General features: G+C 46.2%; 1 protein-coding gene across 1 annotated transcript in view; it reads left to right on the forward strand.

Moving 5' to 3' along the window:
* LOC130382423 (otoferlin-like) overlaps positions 1–24,927 on the forward strand; it is a 30,295-nt gene continuing 5,368 nt past the window's right edge. The window contains exons 1-33 of the mRNA XM_056590154.1: positions 1–51; positions 157–288; positions 438–500; positions 605–689; positions 822–981; positions 1,800–1,986; positions 2,325–2,511; positions 3,796–4,019; positions 4,764–4,872; positions 5,340–5,517; positions 6,153–6,273; positions 7,309–7,409; positions 7,779–7,869; positions 8,239–8,355; positions 8,856–9,008; positions 9,339–9,525; positions 10,096–10,220; positions 10,882–11,016; positions 12,582–12,743; positions 17,059–17,178; positions 18,276–18,437; positions 18,923–19,085; positions 19,761–19,834; positions 19,997–20,023; positions 20,211–20,339; positions 20,648–20,720; positions 21,042–21,145; positions 21,328–21,465; positions 21,740–21,877; positions 22,297–22,424; positions 22,535–22,705; positions 22,890–23,050; positions 23,510–23,652. Of these exons, the coding sequence (XP_056446129.1) occupies positions 16–51; positions 157–288; positions 438–500; positions 605–689; positions 822–981; positions 1,800–1,986; positions 2,325–2,511; positions 3,796–4,019; positions 4,764–4,872; positions 5,340–5,517; positions 6,153–6,273; positions 7,309–7,409; positions 7,779–7,869; positions 8,239–8,355; positions 8,856–9,008; positions 9,339–9,525; positions 10,096–10,220; positions 10,882–11,016; positions 12,582–12,743; positions 17,059–17,178; positions 18,276–18,437; positions 18,923–19,085; positions 19,761–19,834; positions 19,997–20,023; positions 20,211–20,339; positions 20,648–20,720; positions 21,042–21,145; positions 21,328–21,465; positions 21,740–21,877; positions 22,297–22,424; positions 22,535–22,705; positions 22,890–23,050; positions 23,510–23,652 (4,284 nt within the window). The 5' untranslated portion in view covers positions 1–15. The remainder of the gene's footprint in view (positions 52–156; positions 289–437; positions 501–604; positions 690–821; positions 982–1,799; positions 1,987–2,324; positions 2,512–3,795; positions 4,020–4,763; positions 4,873–5,339; positions 5,518–6,152; positions 6,274–7,308; positions 7,410–7,778; positions 7,870–8,238; positions 8,356–8,855; positions 9,009–9,338; positions 9,526–10,095; positions 10,221–10,881; positions 11,017–12,581; positions 12,744–17,058; positions 17,179–18,275; positions 18,438–18,922; positions 19,086–19,760; positions 19,835–19,996; positions 20,024–20,210; positions 20,340–20,647; positions 20,721–21,041; positions 21,146–21,327; positions 21,466–21,739; positions 21,878–22,296; positions 22,425–22,534; positions 22,706–22,889; positions 23,051–23,509; positions 23,653–24,927) is intronic.

The raw sequence follows: 24,927 nt of genomic DNA on the forward strand, positions 1-24,927 counted from the left end.
AAGCCAGAAATTAAGATGGAGCCCAGTGCAGGGAGACCCATGGATTACCAAGTAAGGCAACGACCACACCACACAGACAAGTTATTGTAGAGACTTGAGTTTGTTCATCCCTCCCCCTCATGTATGGGTCCACTGATGAACGGTTTGTGATGTAAGGTGAGCGTGACAGTGGTGGAGGCCAGGCAGCTCGTGGGCCTGAACATGGACCCGGTGGTGTGTGTGGAGATCGGCGATGACAAGAAGTACACGTCCATGAAGGAGTCCACCAACTGCCCGTACTACAATGAGGTGACAATAGCAACAATGCTAATAATACTATGCTCCTAGCATCCAAAACATGTGAAATATATTCATTCAAATACAATCAAACAATGTATACAAAGTCCTTATAAATAAACAAACCATACCAAATATTTTTCCTTTCCCCCACCCCCCAGTACTTTGTGTTTGACTTCCACGTGCCCCCAGACGTCATGTTCGACAAAATCTTGAAGTTGTCTGTAAGTTGAGCCGCAGTGGTGCTTCCACAAAGTCATTCTTAATCATGGTCACATTGGAGCATTTATAATAATCTTTGATTGTTCTCACCCCAACCGACTACCAGGTCATTCATTCCAAAAACCTCCTGCGCAGTGGTACACTGGTGGGGTCATTCAAAATGGACGTTGGCACTATCTACACTCAACCAGGTAAATGAGGAGTGGAGGAGTTGGCCCAAATATTTATAAATCCTACCCAGCAGCACGCCCTGTGGTCAGGCATGTGTCACTGCAGTCGCTATTCATGCATGTATTTTAAAATAGTGCTCTTCTGTTCTTTAGAACATCAGTTTTACCATAAATGGGCAGCTCTATCGGACCCCGAAGACATCACGGCTGGATGTAAGGGCTACATTAAGTGTGACATCGCCGTCGTGGGGAAAGGAGACAACATCAAAACTCCACACAAGGCCAACGAGTCGGATGAAGATGAAATTGAAGGGTATGGGGTTCCCCGTCAATCGGACATGAATTCTGTCCTTGCAAATAGTAACTAGGCGGTATATTTCTGAATCAACCAAACAATAACCCAGCATGTATTTTTAAATAAGATGCTTCATTGAGCCCAGACTTAAAATGTTCTAACCAGGGCAATACTGGAGAGTATTAGCTTGATAAACATGCATTGATTTTTTTTTACAAACGACCAAAGATATGCATACTATACACAGTAGTAGAAATGTATGTGCAAAAATGTCGGAATAGAAGTGAGTTAGTCAAATTGTGAATTTTATTCTATTTTATTTATTATTTTAACTTTTATTTATTCAGAAAACCTCAAGACTTATTGAGGTTAGGCACTTATCTTGCAAAAGAGACCTGATCGCAGCACAATCACGAACAACACATGACATTGAGCTTGTTCATCTGGATGTCACAGAGCAATGGTCGCCTCCATTTTGGAAGTAGAGTAGCATAGGAATGTTATCAGTAGTCATGGTGTTTTTTTATCATTGTCCACAAATTTATCGTAAATGAATTGGGCCATTATGGGGTGACACTGTTTCATTTGAAACTGCCATAGTGTTTCTCAAATGATAGGAGACAAAACAAAGTTTAGATTAGCCTTGGTTACGATATATTTACATTTATTTTGGATTTGACATGACTACAACTCTCTTGAGTCGTGACAAAAAAATGCATTCTAATGTGCAAGCCCTATGCAGGCAAATTACCCGAATTACCCGAAGGTGGTGTTGAATGACCTCTGTGGATTGCGGAGGTTGTAGTTCTCTTATGCACGTCTACCTCTGGCTACAGTAATCTGCTGCTCCCAGAGGGGGTTCCTGCGGAGCGCCAGTGGGCGCGGTACTACCTCAAGATCTACCGGGCCGAGGGGCTGCCTAGGATGAACACCAGCATCATGGCCAACATGAAGAAGGCCTTCATAGGGGACAACAAGGACCTGGTGGACCCCTACATACAAGTGCTTTTCGCTGGGCAGAAGGTGACTCAGAGTGGCAGACAAGTCATCGACCACACTGGATGAGATAGCGTCAAGAAAAATGATTTTCTATTAAATAATTAATGAATTCCATAATCATAGAACTCATGATGTGAAGCCCTGTGTAGCACTGCATTAACACAGCCAGGGTTAGGGTTAGATCCCCATCTGTGGGAATGAATGTATGCTATCGGTGCTGATGAGATTCTGTGGATGGAAGCATCAACCAAATAATATATAAGGAATGTTTAAAGAGTTATTTTAATCATTTACTTTCGGTTTCTGGAAGTTTCTGTCTACCATTTTAACCGTTGATCTTGACTCATTTATTTTCACTCCAGGGCAAGACCACGATTCAGAAGAGCAGCTATGAGCCCATCTGGAACGAGCAGATTGTTTTCACTGAGATGTTTCCCCCGCTGTGCAAGCGGATGAAACTCCAACTCCGGGACGCGGATAAGGTCAACGACGTTGCCATAGGAACGCACTTCCTGGATCTGCGCAAAATTTCAAACGAAGGAGAGAAAGGTGAAAACGACTTTCTCTGTCCCTTATAAGTCTGTTTCTATTCAAGCAATAAGCAGGGGTTAAAGTAATAGCTGATTTAATAACTAAATAAATGCATTTTCTAAGTCATCGCTGTATGGGCTGGGGTACACCATTTCAACCAGCAGGGGGACGTAACTACCGTTTTAGCTCTTTGTTGACTCTAGTTATGGATTCAGGGATTATTTTCTTTGATTCAGTTTGCGTCGGTCAGTTTGCCAAGAAGAATCGTTCAGAATCGTTTGTTGGTTCGTTCGTTCAGTCTAGTTTCCGGTAGCGGTGAATCGAACTTGGAATGCACGGTATTCAGCTGAGTCAGTCAGACTCAGCCCCTCCCTCGTTATCATTCTCAAACGATCTTGGAAGTCGGTCGTCAATCAACATTACAACTTTAACCAAACGCAGCGGGATGGGTGGGTGTGGTTGATTATTGGATGTATAACTTATCAGCAAGATAATAGACTTGATTTAGAAATTATGGTGGGGGTCCCGGGTGGAGCGAGCCATAAAAGAACGAGACAGATTGACGAGACATTCAAATATTTGATTAATCTAGCATGACACAGAAAGTACAAAGGCACCATGCATTTACCATTTCACTGATATTGAATCGTATTATCGTATGCTCGCTCACTAAGCCTCTACCCTCTACACCACTCACAGTCAGTGAACGAACAGCGAGCCAGCGAGTCAGCGACTAATGGGTCTGGGAGGAGTCGAATCTGGGAACGAACGAGACGAACGAGAGAGAAGAATCAGTTTGGCTCGTTCTTGTTAAAGATTCGTTCATTCGATCTGATTCGGTGGCGACCGACCCATCACTAGTTGACTCGCACTAAACCTGGTTTAATAGGTTGTTACTGGATAAGCCTGAAACATGGAGCCTAACTGACAATAGATACATGCTTTTATGTCAGCTTTAGACATTAACTTAAACTGTTAAAACTTTAATTAAGTGTTCTAACTGTCCCGTCAAAGCTGCTGTCGGTAAGATTTGAGGGTTGCGAAGAGAGAGAACAGAAAAGTGCAGCAGAGGCAGACGGTTATTCACTCACTATAATAGCTGACTATGTGACTGGTCGGACTAGGTTACCTATCTCTAGGGCATTTCTATCGGATTACACTTAAATTATAGCTCTTATACCTAAAGTATACCTACAGCAAGTTGAACTTACCAATAACGAAAATGATTAGGTAAACTATGATCAAATTCAGTTCTCAACTGAACAAGACCTGATACTTTACCATTGACCCCCCTCCACCCAGGCTTCCTCCCCACGCTGGGGCCCGCCTGGGTCAACATGTACGGCTCCACCCGGGACTACACCCTGATGGACGAGTACCAGGAGCTGAACGAGGGCCTGGGGGAGGGCGTGTCCTTCAGGGCCCGGCTGCTCATCAGCCTGGGCCTGGAGCTGCTGGACACCTCCTCGCCCGAGATCACCTGCTCCACCGAGGTGCAGGTGGAGGGCGTGCCCAACATCTCCGAGGTGGGCTCCTCCGTTGACGCTTCCATATACCTTACATCTTTTATTAAATTTTTCACTTGCAATGGGGGAAATATGTGTAAATATAAATGTTTTTTATTCATATATATAACATTAACATTTTTATATATTTTTATTCATTTATAAAGAGGGGGGGGTTCAAGTAGTGAATTATTGATTCACTACAATACAGCTATGTGCATTATTAATGCGACGTATGCGCTAGGGGAATGACTTTCTGTGGATGGCGTGCTTCAGTCACGCTCACAGACTCAGTTGTTTGGCGAGGGCTAAGGGATTCCACCATGTTGGTAGAATAGTCTGTTCTGAAGGATCAGATGACAGGAGTCTAAAGGGACCGTGTTACACAGCTTAGCAGCCTGTCATGCATGACAACAAGCTGCACAGTCCAAGCATGAATTTATTCGGACATTTCTTGAACCTCCACTTGTTGAAATGGGCACCATGACCCCCCCCTGGTGGAAGTAGATGGAAGTGCTTTAACGAGATCAATGAAGCACGTCTGCATTGTGTCGACTGAAACACGGTTTGATATAGAATTTAACTATACCTTTGGATGGAATATCGTTATGGTGTTCAACGTGACCTACTGTGGGAACGAAATGTGTGTTATGTTATTGGGTGATAGGATTCTATGTACTTGAATAGAGGGTTTTCCTGACTAAGTATGGATTATCTCAACGCTGGGTGGAGGTTGGAGTAGTGTTGACCCCTCTGTGTGCCCAGTCCGCCACAGGCAAGGTGGAGGAGTTCTTCCTCTTTGGTTCCTTCCTGGAGGCCACCATGATCGACAGGAAGATCGGCGACAAACCCATCAGTTTTGAAGTCACAATAGGTAAAGGCTATTGATTCATACTGCGTTGACTGACAATTTGTGTTGATTTCATTTTTGATTGATTATTTGGTCTTAATAAGTTAATACGTTTAATTATTAAAACAAATTAATAAGTTAGTTCAGTTAATAAAATGGATACGTTATCAGCCGTTCAGTTGGAATTGCATCACTCCTAATCCTATTGAATTGCCCCATTGATGAACGATACCCCCACTATTACGCTTTGCTGCAAATAAGACACATTTCATCCTTCATGCATGAACGTTTTGGTTAAGCTTGTTACTTTGGCTCATAATATGATTTAATTACAGTACTCTAATATAACTCAAGGATAGATAAAGACGGATGAAAGTATCTCTAGAAAGCACTGTATATTTACAGTGTCCTCGGATTCCATCAAGGGTAAAGGAGGACATTGCTCATTGGTTGAGGTGTGAGGCTGAGGAGAGACTTATTTGACTTGCCAGGGAACTACGGCAACGAAACTGACGGGGTGTACAAGCCCAAGGGCAAGGGGGGGAAGGGGAGCGGCGAGGAGGAGGAGTCTGAGCTGATCCAGAACTCCAGCGACGAGGAGATTGATGACGACCCAGACCTGGCCGCCGTGGCGTCCACGCCCCCCATGAAGCCCGTCATCACGGACAGGTTTGATTGGCTCTAATTCAATCGGTGCATTCTCACGTTCGATTAGCTGACTCTCGTGTTCAATTGATTCAGTTGATTCTTGACATTTGTACATTTGATTGTTGGATTGGTTTATTATTATGTTTGAGCGGTTCCTTCTCACATTTAATTGGTCTATCTACGCTGAGATTCTCTGTTGAATGTAACACAATAACACAATATAACACACTGTAACCAGAGGAAGACGATTTCATCAAACCGCTGCAGAATATCGTCCGTGTTCAGAGTTGCTTAAAAAAAAAATCCAATATATGGTAACAAAAGCTTTTATTTTCTCTATTCAAATACTAATAATCACCATTAACAAAAAAAAAAATACTTAAATCTTCCATGCTACATTTGGATCCTCTCCATATGGGCCAGTTTGAACTGAAAGGTGTTCTGTATGTCAGGAATTGTTCCCACCTGTCCAAAGGCCAGTTTGAACTGAGTGGAGTTCTGTATTACATGAACTATTGACTGTTTGACCAGAAAGGTACTCTATATTACAGGAGTAGCTCCCACCTGTCTAATGGCGTTTGGGAGTTTGACCTGAACAGAGTTCTGTATTACAGGAACTACTGACAATTTGAACTGAACGGTGTTCTGCATTACAGGAACTACTTCCACCTGCCGTACTTCGAGAGGAAGCCCTGCATCTACATCAAGAGCTGGTGGCAGGACCACCGGAGGCGGCTGTACAACGCCAACATCATAGACAACCTGGCAGACAAACTGGCAAGTCGTTGTCTGGTGCAAATACAGCCTTTATCCTTTAGCAGTGACCACAAACACAGTCTTTATCCTTGAGCAGTGACCACAAACACAGCCTTTATCCTTTAGCAGTGACCACAAACACAGCCTTTATCCTTGAGCATTGACCACAAACACAGCCTTTATCCTTGAGCAGTGAACACAGACACAGCCTTTATCCTTGAGCAGTGACCACAAACACAGCCTTTATCCTTGAGCAGTGACCACAAACACAGCCTTTATCCTTTAGCAGTGACCACAAACACAGCCTTTATCCTTGAGCATTGACCACAAACACAGCCTTTATCCTTTAGCAGTGACCACAAACACAGGCTTTATCCTTGAGCAGTGACCACAAACACAGCCCTTATCCTTCAGCAGTGACCACAAACACAGACTTTATCATTTAGCAGTGACCACAAACACAGCCCTTATCCTTCAGCAGTGACCACAGACACAGACTTTATCATTTAGCAGTGACCACAGATACAGCCTTTATCATTTAGCAGTGACCACAGACACAGACTTTATCATTTAGCAGTGACCACAGATACAGCCTTTATCATTTAGCAGTGACCACAGATACAGCCTTTATCATTTAGCAGTGACCACAGATACAGCCTTTATTTTATAGCAGTGACCACAGATGCAGCCTTTATCATTTAGCAGTGACCACAGATGCAGCCTTTATCATTTAGCAGTGACCACAGATACAAGCAGAAAGGAAGTGCCACAGCTAGAGGAAGCCACTTGTATAATGGCTGGTGTTATTTGATGTCTCAGATTGAAATTGTAGCGTATTCATAGCTTAACTTTAAACAGTTGACCCGGTTCACTAGTAATGAGTTGTGCTCTAGATGCTACTATTCTACCTTGTATTTTATTTTATTCTTTATTCTTATTTCCATCCATTTGCACTAATTATTTTTAAGGCAAGCGAATTTGGAATTTATTTTTGCTTGGTGTTATCACCGCGTGATATGTAACCATGAAAACGTCTTGTTTGGCATGGTTGTGCAGGAGGAGGGGCTGAACGATGTGCAGGAGATCATCAAGACGGAGAAGGCCTACCCAGAACGCAGACTCCGCGGGGTCCTGGAGGAGCTGAGCATTGGATGCAGGTCACTAGACGCTCACTAGGACCACCGTAGAAAGTCTGGCATAGTTGTAGCAGCCATAGCATACGAGTGGTATTGGCAGCAGCTGTATTAGTTGAAATTACATCCTTACATTAAAATAAATGCCTTCAACAATCAATATATATCCAAAAAGTGTAAGAATCAGTTGAGTACATAAACTTCCTCATATTAGCAAACAGTTTTAAGTGCTTTAATAAAGAAACAAGAGATAGAGATTATTGTTGAAAATATACTGCCTTTATTATATATGTTATCAATTTATTTTAATTACATTTAATTGTATCAATAGTAGTGGTAGCAGTGGTATGCAGTACAACGTAGCATAATGTGTGTCTGCTGTTGTGATTCCAGTCAGTATTTGGCCCTGGCCAACAAGGACCAGAGCCAGTCAGGCAGAACCAGGCTGGACCGGGAGAGACTGAAGCTGTGCTTGGCTGAAGTGGTACGACATTCAAACACCAGCCATGCCCCACTTCCCAGTAGTTGTGTTAGCGGCTCTGACCAACTCTGTTCTGCCCTCTTTCTTGGACCTCTCATCTGGTCCAACTGCCTCTGTTTTATTTTGTTCATTTCTCTTGCCTCCTATGAAGTTACTTTATCCAAGGTGCCGATCTTACTTTTTTTTTTTTACTGTATTGTATTGTTGCTTTTAACTGTTTAAAGGCAACAGCTACTACAGCATTTTGAGTTTGGAGGAAAACCCTTTCAATAAAATGTGTAAATGCTATCATTATATATGGTGGTGTGTTCAACGCTGGGGTTGGACTGATGGTGGAACTGGGGGATTGACTGGAAATGATGCTGCTTGCAGGAGAGCATCGGCCAGCAGGCCAAGACCATGAGGTCTCAGGTGAAGAAGAGCACCGTGAGGGATAAGATCAAGCTGGCTCAGAACTTCCTGGTGAAGCTGCGCTTCATGGCCGAGGAGGTATGAAGAATGAGATGATTGTTGGTTGGTTTTGTTTGTTATTGTCCTGTGAGTTCCTGAAATGTCAATGAAACGTTTCCATTGTGTAATTCCTCCAATGCGACAAAACAATTCCAAGATAAGCAATTGTTTTGGTTTGTCTTGGAAAGATCCCTATGTATTTTTTTTGGTCGTGCAGTGGTCGTGCAGACAGTGTGAGCTCTACTGTATACACATTATACACCAGAGCTCACATTTCAAAGTCCTTTCTTCGATCCACAACAATAGTTCAGCTCAACATAGCGCATTATAGACGGGCGCGACATTACCAGTAAATCAGTAAAACCATTTTGTCATTCAGCGTTCATCCAAAGCAGCCGTCGAGTTAGGCCGAGGAAAATCGAGGCGTACAGTTATGACTGGCGCTATCACCTCACACAATCTGTGGGCGGAGCCTATATACGTGTTTGCGTTTGGTTTGTATCCTGGTGACCTTGTGATCCTTCTGGCGGACCCTCCAGCCCCAGCACAGCGTCCCAGACGTGTTCATCTGGATGCTGAGCAACGGGAAGCGCATGGCCTATGCCCGCGTGCCCTCCAAGGACATCCTGTTCTCCAGCGTGGACGAGGAGACCGGCAAGGAGTGCGGCAAGGTCAAGACGGTGTTCCTCAGGGTGAGGCCGGCGCGCACACCGTACGGTAGCACACGATAGGAGATGTCACACGACCGGGGGGGACGTAACATGGGAGTCGCAAAGCGCACATGAGATCACATGACGGGAAATATCACAAAGAAACACATGGCATGAGATCACATGTTAGAAAATCACATAAAACCTCAATGTCAGTCTCTTCAAATCGGCATCACAAAGATTTTTGTTTTGTTTTCTTTGGCAACATAGTTACTGTACAGATTAATGTTAATTACTCTGTAAATACTATGCTAATGCCATTCTAATGCTCAAATACTTTTTCTAATCCCCCCCGCCCACCTTGGCTCACAGATCCCGGGTAAGAAGGGCTTTGGCCCGGCGGGCTGGACAGTGCAGGCCAAGCTGGAGGTGTACCTGTGGCTGGGCCTCAACCGCCAGCGGAAGGACTACCTGAGCGGCCTGCCCAACGGCTTCGAGGAGAACAAGCTATCCAGGCCCGGCCTGCCGCCCTCACCCCCCATCAGCCTCACCTACATGAGTAAGACCCCCCCCCCCCCCCCTCACCTACATGAGTAAGACCCCCCCCCATCAGCTTCACTTACATGAGTAAGGCCCCCCCCCCCCCCCCCCATCAGCCTCACCTACATGAGTAAGACCCCCCCCCCTCACCTACATGAGTAAGACCCCCCCCCCCATCAGCCTCACCTACATGAGTAAGACCCCCCCCCCCCCCATCAGCCTCACCTACATGAGTAAGACCCCCCCCCCCCCCACCATCAGCCTCACCTACATGAGTAAGACCCCCCCCCCCCAATCAGCCTCACCTACATGAGTAAGACCCCCCCCCCCCCCATCAGCCTCACCTACATGAGTAAGACCCCCCCCCCCCCCTCCCCATCAGCCTCACCTACATGAGTAAGACCCCCCCCCCCCCATCAGCCTCACCTACATGAGTAAGACGATTTAGAAGTAGTAGCACTAGTAGTATTGTACTTGGCAACAGATGCACGCAAACACGACTAAATATATGCCGGTCATTTTGAAATCGAAGCATTGTCACACAGATCAAATCTCTCTCTCTCTCCCTCTCTTCTTCGTGGATGTGCAGTGAAGCAGATCTTCCAGCTGAGGGTGCACATGTACCAGGCCCGGAGCCTCTTCGCCGCAGACAGCACCGGCCTATCGGACCCCTTCGCCAGGGTCTTCTTCTCCACACAGAGCCAGGTCACAGAGGTGAGGAGAAGAACCACGACACGTCTCGCCAATACCTAAAGTAAACCATCTATGCTAAATGAAAGGTTCTATCTGCGACCCAAGTGCAGACATGCACCCTGAAAGCATGTCGATGCAAAGAACTGTGGGAACAAAAAAAATAAGATTCAAGGTTGTGAAAACTAGGCCACAAGAGGCAAGGATAGAAAACCTGGATGTCTGGCTACAGGACAGGAGACAGGGTGAACTTAAAAACACACTCACACAGATGAACACAATGTGCACGGGTGAAGGAAATACTGAGGGGAAGCTAACCTTATTCTGAGTGTGGAAGACATCTAACGGATAGGAGTAGAACTACATCGGTGATACACCACCAACATTTATCACACTGTAACATCCTGAAGATGGATACAATACATATGGGACAAATAGTGTTACTGGTACTCTCTCTCTCTCTCTCGCTCTCTTTCTGTCTCTCTCTGTCTCTCTCTCTATAACTCTGTCTCTCTGACACTCGGTCTCTCCCTCTCTCTCTCTGACCCTCTCTCTCTCTCTCTCTCTCTCTCTCTCTCTCTCTGACCCTCTCTCTCTCTCTCTGTCTCTCTCTCTCTCTCTCTCTCTCTCTCTCTCTCTCTCTCTCTCTCTTCCCCCCCCTCCCCCCGCCCCACCCTCCTCCCAGGTGTTGGCTGAGACCCTGTGCCCCACCTGGGACCAGCTGATGGTGTTTGAGAACGTGGAGCTGTTCGGCACGGCGGTGGAGCTGAGGGACGACCCGCCCATCATCGTCATTGAGATCTACGACCAGGACACGGTGGTGAGCATCAGCTACAGACCAAGGAGACTAAACTGTCTCCTGGCTCTCAAGGGTCCGGTCCGATTTATGCTGTTCAAACTGTACGACTTTCTGTGTTATTCAGATACTCAAGCTAACAACTGTCCTGGTTTGAAAGACTTTGAAAGACTAATTATTTGTTGTTTTTCCTAGTAGTAATAATTGGTTGAAAATGTATACGTTTCCCGCTAAGTATCTATACTGTATATCTATCTATTAATCAAAAATGGCCTGGCACTAGTTTATATTACATTTTTGTTTTTTCATTCATTCATTATTCACTCAGTTTAGTTGTATTAACCTCAAGTGAGCCTGTTGCGTAAACTGCCATGACTTTTTATTTGAACCATGCTTCATATTGACTCACTCACTCTGTATACCTGCTGCCACCATAAACCATTGATTTGGATGACCCCTTCGGATAAGTAGAGTGTGACTTCTCATGGCTTGGAGTATCGCCCCGAAACACTGCATTGTGTGCAGAGCACCGAATGTAACCAACTAAAACTGCACACTAAAACAGAGACAGCATCTCTGAAGTCTCTCTAAGGCCATGCAAGAGGAACACAGCCAGGCTCTCTCTGTGCTCGTTGGGTCTGGTCTGTGTGGCCCGCATCGATGTGGTCTCCTCGTTGCGCTTATAGACCACCCATATGCTGCCGTTCCCTGACCACGTCTGCGCCACTTCCGGATCCACTACAGTTTCCTTTAAAGGGAATATTACGTAACTGTTATTTAGTCACCTATCCCTTTAAATATTTGTTTATTCAAGGCAATGAATACATCACATGGTAAAGTACTTATGTTACGTTATCGTAAAAATGTAAACGCTACCGAGCTCCTGGATTTATGTCAAACTGGTTGACGTCGGACATCAAATGCTGCACTACACTTCATTTTCGTAACAGTTTAATATTCTATATTCATTTTGAGTATCCCATTTCAATCAGGCTGTGTTGGCTTCAATGTAGTTATAGGCTTAGTTGTAGGCCTAGACCAGTGGATCCGGAACCGCTTATTTGGATGGACAAATGATGTGGGTTGTGGGTGGTCTATACCTGTTGCATTCCTTGAATTACAAGCAGTTGATATTGGATGCTGTAAGTAACGGAGATAGGCTCCACTCATAACCACTAACTGTAAGAGAGATCCACTCTGCCTCCATTGTAATCATTATATTTATAGATATATAACCCTGTTTTATAGTTCACTGGTTATGCTGGATGTCTGGCGTTGGGTTTGTTTTTTAATTGTATTAGCCGTTAGACCTGGGTTTCTTGTTTTGGTGCTACCTATTCTCTCATTGCTCCTCTGTCGATACTGTGCCTGGAAACATGAGCCCTCCGTCAAGCCATGTTTCTCGACCGCGCAGGTACAGTATGTCAAAGGACCAATGACAAACCGCCCAGCGGTGCCATTTAATTGTCATTCCATGGCAAAAAACAACAACCTTCAGTTCCACGAGCTGTGGAAGGAGAGCTAGTCGAGCTGAATCCCTGAAGGAGAATCCCTCCGTCCTCACCACCCCGTATCACGCCGCTCTGTAGGGGAAGGCCGACTTCATGGGCCGAACCTTCGCCAAGCCCGTGGTCAAGATGGCCGACGAGCACTACGGCCCGCCGCGCTTCCCGCCCCAGCTGGAGTACTACCAGATCTACCGCGGGAACTGCACCGCCGGGGAGATGCTCGCCGCCTTTGAGCTGCTGCAGGTCTGTCTGTCTGTCTGTCTGTCTGTCTGTCTGTCTGTCTGTCTGTCTGTCTGTCTGTCTGTCTGTCTGTCTGTCTGTCTGTCTGTCTGTCTGTCTGTCTGTCTGTCTGTCTGTCTGTCTGTCTGTCTGTCTGTCTGTCTGTCTGTCTGTCTGTCTGTCTGTCTGTCTGTCTGTCTGTCTGTCTGTCTGTCTGTCTGTCTGTCTGTCTGTCTGTCTGTCTGTCTGTCTGTCTGTCTGTCTGTCTGTCTGTCTGTCTGTCTGTCTGTCTGTCTGTCTGTCTGTCTGTCTGTCTGTCTGTCTGTCTGTCTGTCTGTCTGTCTGTCTGTCTGTCTGTCTGTCTGTCTGTCTGTCTGTCTGTCTGTCTGTCTGTCTGTCTGTCTGTCTGTCTGTCTGTCTGTCTGTCTGTCTGTCTGTCTGTCTGTCTGTCTGTCTGTCTGTCTGTCTGTCTGTCTGTCTGTCTGTCTGTCTGTCTGTCTGTCTGTCTGTCTGTCTGTCTGTCTGTCTGTCTGTCTGTCTGTCTGTCTGTCTGTCTGTCTGTCTGTCTGTCTGTCTGTCTGTCTGTCTGTCTGTCTGTCTGTCTGTCTGTCTGTCTGTCTGTCTGTCTGTCTGTCTGTCTGTCTGTCTGTCTGTCTGTCTGTCTGTCTGTCTGTCTGTCTGTCTGTCTGTCTGTCTGTCTGTCTGTCTGTCTGTCTGTCTGTCTGTCTGTCTGTCTGTCTGTCTGTCTGTCTGTCTGTCTGTCTGTCTGTCTGTCTGTCTGTCTGTCTGTCTGTCTGTCTGTCTGTCTGTCTGTCTGTCTGTCTGTCTGTCTGTCTGTCTGTCTGTCTGTCTGTCTGTCTGTCTGTCTGTCTGTCTGTCTGTCTGTCTGTCTGTCTGTCTGTCTGTCTGTCTGTCTGTCTGTCTGTCTGTCTGTCTGTCTGTCTGTCTGTCTGTCTGTCTGTCTGTCTGTCTGTCTGTCTGTCTGTCTGTCTGTCTGTCTGTCTGTCTGTCTGTCTGTCTGTCTGTCTGTCTGTCTGTCTGTCTGTCTGTCTGTCTGTCTGTCTGTCTGTCTGTCTGTCTGTCTGTCTGTCTGTCTGTCTGTCTGTCTGTCTGTCTGTCTGTCTGTCTGTCTGTCTGTCTGTCTGTCTGTCTGTCTGTCTGTCTGTCTGTCTGTCTGTCTGTCTGTCTGTCTGTCTGTCTGTCTGTCTGTCTGTCTGTCTGTCTGTCTGTCTGTCTGTCTGTCTGTCTGTCTGTCTGTCTGTCTGTCTGTCTGTCTGTCTGTCTGTCTGTCTGTCTGTCTGTCTGTCTGTCTGTCTGTCTGTCTGTCTGTCTGTCTGTCTGTCTGTCTGTCTGTCTGTCTGTCTGTCTGTCTGTCTGTCTGTCTGTCTGTCTGTCTGTCTGTCTGTCTGTCTGTCTGTCTGTCTGTCTGTCTGTCTGTCTGTCTGTCTGTCTGTCTGTCTGTCTGTCTGTCTGTCTGTCTGTCTGTCTGTCTGTCTGTCTGTCTGTCTGTCTGTCTGTCTGTCTGTCTGTCTGTCTGTCTGTCTGTCTGTCTGTCTGTCTGTCTGTCTGTCTGTCTGTCTGTCTGTCTGTCTGTCTGTCTGTCTGTCTGTCTGTCTGTCTGTCTGTCTGTCTGTCTGTCTGTCTGTCTGTCTGTCTGTCTGTCTGTCTGTCTGTCTGTCTGTCTGTCTGTCTGTCTGTCTGTCTGTCTGTCTGTCTGTCTGTCTGTCTGTCTGTCTGTCTGTCTGTCTGTCTGTCTGTCTGTCTGTCTGTCTGTCTGTCTGTCTGTCTGTCTGTCTGTCTGTCTGTCTGTCTGTCTGTCTGTCTGTCTGTCTGTCTGTCTGTCTGTCTGTCTGTCTGTCTGTCTGTCTGTCTGTCTGTCTGTCTGTCTGTCTGTCTGTCTGTCTGTCTGTCTGTCTGTCTGTCTGTCTGTCTGTCTGTCTGTCTGTCTGTCTGTCTGTCTGTCTGTCTGTCTGTCTGTCTGTCTGTCTGTCTGTCTGTCTGTCTGTCTGTCTGTCTGTCTGTCTGTCTGTCTGTCTGTCTGTCTGTCTGTCTGTCTGTCTGTCTGTCTGTCTGTCTGTCTGTCTGTCTGTCTGTCTGTCTGTCTGTCTGTCTGTCTGTCTGTCTGTCTGTCTGTCTGTCTGTCTGTCTGTCTGTCTGTCTGTCTGTCTGTCTGTCTGTCTGTCTGTCTGTCTGTCTGTCTGTCTGTCTGTCTGTCTGTCTGTCTGTCTGTCTGTCTGTCTGTCTGTCTGTCTGTCTGTCTGTCTGTCTGTCTGTCTGTCTGTCTGTCTGTCTGTCTGTCTGTCTGTCTGTCTGTCTGTCTGTCTGTCTGTCTGTCTGTCTGTCTGTCTGTCTGTCTGTCTGTCTGTCTGTCTGTCTGTCTGTCTGTCTGTCTGTCTGTCTGTCTGTCTGTCTGTCTGTCTGTCTGTCTGTCTGTCTGTCTGTCTGTCTGTCTGTCTGTCTGTCTGTCTGTCTGTCTGTCTGTCTGTCTGTCTGTCTGTCTGTCTGTCTGTCTGTCTGTCTGTCTGTCTGTCTGTCTGTCTGTCTGTCTGTCTGTCTGTCTGTCTGTCTGTCTGTCTGTCTGTCTGTCTGTCTGTCTGTCTGTCTGTCTGTCTGTCTGTCTGTCTGTCTGTCTGTCTGTCTGTCTGTCTGTCTGTCTGTCTGTCTGTCTGTCTGTCTGTCTGTCTGTCTGTCTGTCTGTCTGTCTGTCTGTCTGTCTGTCTGTCTGTCTGTCTGTCTGTCTGTCTGTCTGTCTGTCTGTCTGTCTGTCTGTCTGTCTGTCTGTCTGTCTGTCTGTCTGTCTGTCTGTCTGTCTGTCTGTCTGTCTGTCTGTCTGTCTGTCTGTCTGTCTGTCTGTCTGTCTGTCTGTCTGTCTGTCTGTCTGTCTGTCTGTCTGTCTGTCTGTCTGTCTGTCTGTCTGTCTGTCTGTCTGTCTGTCTGTCTGTCTGTCTGTCTGTCTGTCTGTCTGTCTGTCTGTCTGTCTGTCTGTCTGTCTGTCTGTCTGTCTGTCTGTCTGTCTGTCTGTCTGTCTGTCTGTCTGTCTGTCTGTCTGTCTGTCTGTCTGTCTGTCTGTCTGTCTGTCTGTCTGTCTGTCTGTCTGTCTGTCTGTCTGTCTGTCTGTCTGTCTGTCTGTCTGTCTGTCTGTCTGTCTGTCTGTCTGTCTGTCTGTCTGTCTGTCTGTCTGTCTGTCTGTCTGTCTGTCTGTCTGTCTGTCTGTCTGTCTGTCTGTCTGTCTGTCTGTCTGTCTGTCTGTCTGTCTGTCTGTCTGTCTGTCTGTCTGTCTGTCTGTCTGTCTGTCTGTCTGTCTGTCTGTCTGTCTGTCTGTCTGTCTGTCTGTCTGTCTGTCTGTCTGTCTGTCTGTCTGTCTGTCTGTCTGTCTGTCTGTCTGTCTGTCTGTCTGTCTGTCTGTCTGTCTGTCTGTCTGTCTGTCTGTCTGTCTGTCTGTCTGTCTGTCTGTCTGTCTGTCTGTCTGTCTGTCTGTCTGTCTGTCTGTCTGTCTGTCTGTCTGTCTGTCTGTCTGTCTGTCTGTCTGTCTGTCTGTCTGTCTGTCTGTCTGTCTGTCTGTCTGTCTGTCTGTCTGTCTGTCTGTCTGTCTGTCTGTCTGTCTGTCTGTCTGTCTGTCTGTCTGTCTGTCTGTCTGTCTGTCTGTCTGTCTGTCTGTCTGTCTGTCTGTCTGTCTGTCTGTCTGTCTGTCTGTCTGTCTGTCTGTCTGTCTGTCTGTCTGTCTGTCTGTCTGTCTGTCTGTCTGTCTGTCTGTCTGTCTGTCTGTCTGTCTGTCTGTCTGTCTGTCTGTCTGTCTGTCTGTCTGTCTGTCTGTCTGTCTGTCTGTCTGTCTGTCTGTCTGTCTGTCTGTCTGTCTGTCTGTCTGTCTGTCTGTCTGTCTGTCTGTCTGTCTGTCTGTCTGTCTGTCTGTCTGTCTGTCTGTCTGTCTGTCTGTCTGTCTGTCTGTCTGTCTGTCTGTCTGTCTGTCTGTCTGTCTGTCTGTCTGTCTGTCTGTCTGTCTGTCTGTCTGTCTGTCTGTCTGTCTGTCTGTCTGTCTGTCTGTCTGTCTGTCTGTCTGTCTGTCTGTCTGTCTGTCTGTCTGTCTGTCTGTCTGTCTGTCTGTCTGTCTGTCTGTCTGTCGTTCTGTCGTTCTGTCGTTCTTTTAGCTGATGCTCAAGTCCCCCGTACTGATTGGATGATCTGAGTGGTGGGCAGCCCTTAAGGTGCCATTTGATCTTCTGATTGGATGATGGTATTCACAGGGGAAGTACATTGAGATGGGGACGAGGCTAGTCTATAATCGATATACGTTATACTTAGGAGGCTGGGCCTTATACTCTCTGTGGTTGTTTTCTTTCAGATCGGCCCCAACGGGAAGGCCGACCTGCCTCCCATCGACGGCCCCACCGACTTCGACCGCGGGCCCATTCTGCCCGTGCCCCTGGGCATCCGGCCCGTCCTCAGCAAGTACCGCATCGAGGTGACGATTGGTTGGTGTCTGCTCTGTGGAGCGCAGGCTCTGATTGGTTCAAATCATGGCTGGACCATCCCAACTACAAACGATATTTAAACTAATAAAAACAGCATTTGATTTATACATTTTTCTTAACATTACAATTAGTGCTGTCAGTTTAACGCGTCATTAACGGCGTTAACGCAAACCAATTTTAAGGGCGTTAATTTTTTTATCGCGCGATTAACACTCTTTTGGCTTGGCAAACGTTGACGTTTTTTCACCTGCTGTCTAGCAACAATTAGTCACGTTAGAAAAACTACAACACTATACCGGATCTAGCTACATCGGGAACAAAACAACAAGCACGCCGCACAAACTAGTTGGGGCAAGCAAGGAGTCGGAGCGGGTGAAAAACTCTTTGAAAGTGTGTGTGTGTTTGTGTGTCACTCTGTTCGAGCCTGCACGAGAGTTCAATGTTGTCATTAGCTGTTAAGTCTTTCTGACCAATCGCAGTTCAAGGCCCACCTGGGCTGTGCCGCTCAGTTACTCCCCTCCAGAAAAAATCGACTTGGTTGCGATGTTGACAGTTTGATAGTGTTGCGTCTGTTGAGTGAGTGAGAGGTTGCGGACGCACAGCTCAGGCTGCAGGACGGCACTGCAAGGAACTTTTATAAACGCAATATTGTTATCCTGTAGTAATTGCGTATTAATTCAGTGATTGCAACAAATAAAAGCATGGGCTATTGAATTACGGTAGGCCTACCACTGTCATGCACCTACCCGATGTCAAGTGGACCGGGTTGAATTAACTGCGGGTCTCTCTTCTTACTGTCCTTCTCAACACTCTCTGATCTCACTAAAAGGCTAGCAGCACGAAATCAAGGAATAGAAAATAATGTGTGATTAATCGCAATTAATCAGGTGTTAACTATGACATTAATCGCAATTAAATATTTTAATAGCTTGACTAATTACAATATTAAATTGGTTAATTAAACAAAATATTTAATGACTAAAAGACTGTTATTATTATGAAACCATACATAATATGTGTATATATATATTGTAAATAAGCTGCTCTCCGCGTGGCGGCGCTCACTCAGTGGACCCCCTGCTCCCAGGTGCTGTTCTGGGGCCTGAGGGACCTGAAGAGGGTCAACCTGGCCCAGGTGGACCGGCCCCGTGTGGACATAGAGTGTGCCGGCAAGGGGGTCCAGTCGGCCCTCATCCCAAACTACAAGAAAAACCCCAACTTCAGCACCCTCGTCAAGTGGTTCGAAGTGGTACGCTGTCCCCTTAATGAATCTGTGTGCGTGTGTGTCTCTTTGTGTATTGTGTTTATATATGTTTGTCTGTTTATGTGTGTGTGTGTCTGTATGTGTGTGTGTCTGTATATGTGTGTGTGTGTGTGTGTGTGTATTGTGTTTATGTTTGCGTGTTTATGTGTGTGTGTCTGTATGTGTGTCTGTATATGTGTGTGTGTGTGTGTGTGTGTGTGTCTCCGTGTGTATTGTGTTTCCATGTTTGTGTTTTTATGTCTGTGTGGTGTGTGTGTATATGTGTGTGTGTGTGTGTCTGTATATATGTGTGTGTGTGTGTGTGTGTGTGTGTGTGTGTGTGTGTGTGTGTGTGTGTGTGTGTGTGTGTGTGTGTGTGTGTTTGTGTGTGTGAGCTCCACCGTCAGCATGTCCCTTTCTCCACCTAGCTCTGTCAGTCTGTCTGTCTGTCCACACTGAGCTGACGGTGTACATCAACCTGCTCTCTGCAGGACCTCCCGGAGAACGAGCTGCTCCACCCCCCTCTCAACATCCGGGTGGTGGACTGCCGGGCATTCGGCCGCTACACCCTCGTGGGCTCCCACGCCGTCACCAGCATGCGCAAGTTCATCTACAGACCCCCCGACAAGCAGGCAAACAACTGGTCCTCCTCGGGTAGGTCTGACACCGGGGCCTACACCGTACCGTACGGGGCCCACTCCGTACCGTACGGAGCCCACTCCGTACCGTACGGGGCTTACTCCGTACCGTACCGGGGGCCCCGGGCTTACTCCTTCCCGGGGCCAAATCTGTACCGGCCCTACTCTGTACGGGGCCTACTCTGTACGGGGCCTACTCTGTACGGGGCCTACTCCGTACGGGGCCTACTCCGTATGGGCCCTACTCTGTACGGGCCCTACTCTGTACAGGGCCCTACTCTGTACAGGGCCCTACTCTGTACGGGGCCTACTCCGTACAGGGCCTACTCTGTACAGGGCCCACTCCGTACGGGGCCTACTCTATATGAACACGTTAAACTACATCAGAGTTCTACAATTAGCCTGTTCTGTTTCTGTGGGCCGAGAATTAATATTTAGTATGGTCGACATTAATGGTTATCACATGTAGAAATGCGAGTACTATAGTTCATACAACGACATGGACAGTCCAGTCAATTTGCGGGGGTGTTGATTCGTTAGTGTTCATTTGAAATTAGCTCATGTTTGGTTATACATACATTTTGGATTTAATTAAGTTTGAATATGGGGTTATTTTTTGGTGATTCAAACACGGTTGTGGATATTTATTATGAAGGTATTGATCATATCAATTATTATACTCCCTCCTCAGAGGAAATAGTTGTGGTCAGTTTGGAACCAGAGCAGAACTTCAAGAAGATGGACACTGTGGTGAAGCTGGACTCAGTACGTTTTTCAATTTTATCTGAATATAGCGTCTACATTCTAAAACATTTAATAATTATAGGGGATCAGAGTGATTAGGAAAAAACTGATAATGCATTTCAAAATAATCAAAGAAAGTCCCTGTTTAACTTTTACATGTTCTTATCTCTTGCTTTGACTTAGGGTTCAGATGCAGTGATCAAAGTTGAGGTAAGCAGGACGTATAAGTCCCCTGTTTGTTTAACAAAAAGATTTTACAGTATAAAATCATAAAATATCAAGATCATTGCGTGATGGATTAGTCAATAATACCATAGTTAGTTCTTAAGTTAGAAGAACATTTTCCCGTCATTATTTAAGATAATAAGATTTTTCATTAAAAAAATAAATAATCTAGGATGATGATGGAAAAGGCAAGAAGAAGAAGAGGAAGAAGGGCGGGGAGGACCCGGAGGAGGACGAGCTGGACGAGAGCATGCTGGACTGGTGGTCCAAGTACTTTGTCTCCATTGAGACCTTGACGGAGGTAAGACCCCCACCCATTAGTGACACACCACTCAGGGCTCAGAACATGCATCACGGAAAAGCTAGTGATTAATTTATTAACTGTTTTTATTGTAACATTATAAAAGGTTTTAAAAATAAATACATATGGGGATCTTCTTGCAGGTTACATGTTGATACGGCAAGATGTATTTTACTATTTCCAGACAGGAAATGAGGCAGGAAACTAATTTTAAGGAATTATTTGCAGGAAATATATAGATATAAACAATCTGAGTAATGGGCATGGTAAGTGAAATGGTAAAACCTATTGATCTATTTCCCCCACAGACTCTCAGATCCCAGGAGACGGCTCTGTCTGACTCAGAGGACAAGGATGACATGGACATCACAGAGGGTGGAGGTATAGTCGTCTCTGAAAGCCTCCATCAGGGTTCTTCATGGCCGTGTCAAATATCATTCAGCCACCGTCTTTAGTAGTCTGGGTCCGTGCCAAGACTGGGCCAAATATTACTTGCTACTTGCAAATGCTCCCACAGTGCGATGTTTTACCTATTTATCTTATTTATCCATACCTGAATAACTTTCAAAGTATTCTGTCCCTGTCCCTCCGGTACAACACTGATTTTGTATGTACTTATTTTTGTCCAAATAACAACTCTGCTGTTGTCACCCCCTCCCCTCCTTCCCTCTGTTCCTGTTTCGACCGCTCCCCTGTTCTCAGAGATCAAACCGGATGATTTCCCCGTAAAAGCCAAGAGAGGGAAGAAGAAGAAGAAGTCCACTGAGACACCAGAGCGGAAGAAGCCCAAGCTGGACGAGCTCAAGGTACTCACGTTTTATTTGATTGTGTTTCATTGTCTTTCCTTCCCCTAGGTCGCATGGCATATGTTGTATTTAGCCGGCCTGGGAAGACTTTTGCTCTGTAGAAGTGTTCTGCAAATAACATTGACTTTTGACTCGATCCAGTGAGATGACATCGTTTCTGATCATCTTTCCGTTGCGGTTAGGTCTACCCAAAGGAGCTAGAGGCGGAATTTGGCAACTTCGAGGACTGGCTCCATGTTTTCAACCTGTACAGAGGGAAGAGTGGCGACGATGAAGACCAGAATATGGCAGATGAGGACAGACTCATAGGGAAGTTCAAAGTAAGGGCCGACCCTAGCTCTAGTGAAGCCCAAGCAAGCAATTGTAAGCGACTGCAATAATGTGTTTGAGCACAAGATGTGCTGTACTAACAGTTATAATGTAATGTTTGGCTAGATCCATATATTCTGACCCAGAAAAAGAGTGACAAATAGAGCAAACTATCTCTTTTTAATAATACAAATAGAATTATAGATGCTGCTTTAGGGAGAACCACCAGGTGCTGTCTCTCTCTCCATGCCATCTTGTCCTGACAGCCCTCTTGTTCTTTCCCAGGGGTCACTCTGCATGTACAAAGTGCCACTGTCCGAAGACTTCAGCAGAGAGTCGGGCTTTGACGCAAGCATGGGCATGTTTCAGAACATCCCGCACAACGATCCAATCAACGTCCTTGTCAGGGTCTATGTCATCAGGGTGGGCGTCCGCTGCACCTCACATCCATACGGTTCACAGGATACAAGTTTAAGAGAAGCTACAGTCGATACAGCCGGCCAGATTGAAGGAGGTTAAGGGACAACCAAACATTCCTTTGAGCTAGTCCCCAACCAAAATTGGAAAAATGCATTTAACCTATATATATTTTTTATATATTGGGCATTAAAGTTAAAATTTGGACCAGGAGGTTTCCATAATGACTGTTTAACCCACTATATCACTTTTCATTTAAAATAACTGGTTTGAGGTTTGTTTAACATGTTAGAAAAAAAGTACAATACATAAAACCCTAACCTTTAATGCTAAATCTACCACTAACACTAACACTAACACTAAGCCTTAATGCTGACCTATCCCAAGCTCAGCATGTATTTACAAATATTGTGTATTTTGACCAGGCCACCGATCTGCATCCAGCAGACATCAATGGAAAAGCCGACCCCTACATTGCCATAAAACTGGGAAAGTCTGACATCAAAGACAAGGAGAACTACATATCAAAACAGCTGAATCCGTTGTTTGGCAAGTAAGTCAGCTAAGGAGAAGAAAACAGAATGAAGCGCCGACCACCCAGGGAACCGTTTGGGAACACAAAGATATACAATTAATATCCGCATTTCCCTTCCCGCTGATCAGGTCGTTTGACATCGAAGCCACGTTCCCGATGGACTCCACCCTGACGGTGTCCATCTTTGACTGGGACATGGTGGGAACAGACGACCTCATCGGGGAAACCAGGATCGACCTGGAGAACCGCTACTTCAGCAAACACAGGGCCACGTGCGGCGTGGCCTCCAACTACGCCATGTGAGCTCCAAGTGTTTTAGTGTCACAAGCGCACTACTGCGGCCATGTGAGGGCGGAGTGATTAGTGTTTAGGGTTTCACAACACGGTCCACAATGTGTCAGAAAATATATGAATTTTTTTTATAATCTTTATTCATTAAAAATGTTGACATGAATTTTATCTGACATGATCTCTTTTCTTTAGCCACGGCTACAATGTGTGGCGGGATCCCATGAAGCCATCCAATGTCCTGGCTAAGCTCTGCAAAGAGGGCAAGTTGGACGGGCCTCACTACGGGCCCGGGGGTCGGGTGAAGGTCGCCAATCGAGTGTTCATGGCTGGCACCGAGATAGAGGATGACAACGGTACGTCTTCCTTCGTCCTGTCATTATAGAGTACATCGAGTACTGACATGAAATACATAGCACTGCAAGCGCTCCCTTTTGATTGGCTCAAATTGGTTGCCCTCCTAAGTTTCCAAGTGACATCACTTCTACACCAGTTTGAGCCAATCGGGATTAGAGTTGTTGTGATTGTTGTAATGGCATGCGTTTGACCGGAGGTGGCGCTGTTGCTACAGTTCGCTTAGTTAAGAGCTTGGATCCTCGTTTGATATCACACATTGCTTGCTGTGATTCTGGTAGATATGTCTATGTTATTTATCATAGGTTGGATGATGAAAAATATGGTGGTGAATTTAATGATTGTGGCGAAGATGATGTTGTTGGTGGTGATTCTGAGATGATGAAGGGGATGATAATTGTGTTGGAGACGACGATGAGGGTCATGATGATGATGATGATGTTGATGATGTTGATGAGCAGGTTTGAAGAAGCCTACCGAGGAGCACCTTGCCCTGACGGTGTTGAGGCACTGGGAGGACATTCCAAAAGTGGGCTGCAAACTGATCCCCGAGCACGTAGAAACCCGGCCCCTCCTCCACCCTGATAAGCCCGGGATCGAACAGGTACGTCTGAAACACACTGAGGCTCAGACGGAGGCTGAGGCCGTCCCCGGTCGAGGTCCTCCCAGCGGAGACCTGTTGAACCCCACGGGGCCTCTCTGTTCCACTTCACTAAAGAAACGTGTCTGAAGCCAGGGGCGGAGGTGGAGATAACAGAACCCCCGTTCCACAGTGCTAAGCTCAAGCTGCGCCTGCGCTGTGGAAGTCCTCATTGATTCACATGAGCGGAATGAAAGGGATGGTGCTCTACCTCTGTGCTTTGGTGTGTTTCAACAGCGTCAGAGCGCTCACACACACACATAATAATAATAATAATAATAATAATAATAAATGAAATGTATATAGCGCTTAATATGGTACTCTAAGACGCTTTACATATTGCCATCAAAACTATGTAAGACAGACTAGGAATAAAAGAAAAACAGAGGTTAAACATGAAGAATAAGGTGGGAGTTTTGAGTGCAGATGTGGGTATACATGTTCCCTAAAGAGACAGGATAAAGGAGACATATTATGGTGTTTTCCCAACAGGTAAACATTGTATCTGAGTTCCAGAAAACATGTTTTTGTCGCCTAGCGCTATTCCCCTCTGGTTAACTCCCTTCAGAATGTGCTGTTTCTGGTGTCTTTAGCTTAAAAGCAAATGAGCTGCTGCTCATTGACCAATGCGCTGTCAGAGTGTACCACAGCATGGAGAAGTGATTGTTGCTGTTTGCGGACCCCTGGAGCTCTATATCTAGATAATATAATATTTAGGTATTTATATAATGTATCTAATATCACAGCCAAAAGCTATGTGAGCCTCGGATGATATTATGAATAATAAAGACTGCGTCTGACGTCTCTGGTACTTCCACAACGTAAAGACTCGTAGTGGGGGTTAACTCGGCCATGGTTGAGAAGAATTGGGAGAAAGGAACTTTGGCCTTGACTCTCTGTAGCCCATATTGAACCGCGACATGAAGGACAAAGGGATTCTACTCCGGGAGCTGAGCTGCCGGACTGCCGCCGAGCTCCCCCCTCTGGAGCAGCTCCGGCGGGGGGAGCACAATCCCTTTGTCCTCCATGTCTCCTCCGCCTTTGGCGGCAGTCCGGCGGCAGTCCGGCAGCACTCGTCCGCTGGTCCAATAAATGTAGCTTTGCTCTGATTGGAGGGGGTGGGGAAGTTGGAGGTAATATTCACATGTGCCCCCTTCCTACGTAGGAGGCCCCCTCCGACGTAAACTGACTTGCTCGTTTGGTAACTGTAGGCGGGGTACTTTGAGAAATGTATATCTA

This window comes from Gadus chalcogrammus, chromosome 5, assembly GCF_026213295.1.
Source record: "Gadus chalcogrammus isolate NIFS_2021 chromosome 5, NIFS_Gcha_1.0, whole genome shotgun sequence".
NCBI classification, from domain to species: Eukaryota; Metazoa; Chordata; class Actinopteri; order Gadiformes; family Gadidae; genus Gadus; species Gadus chalcogrammus.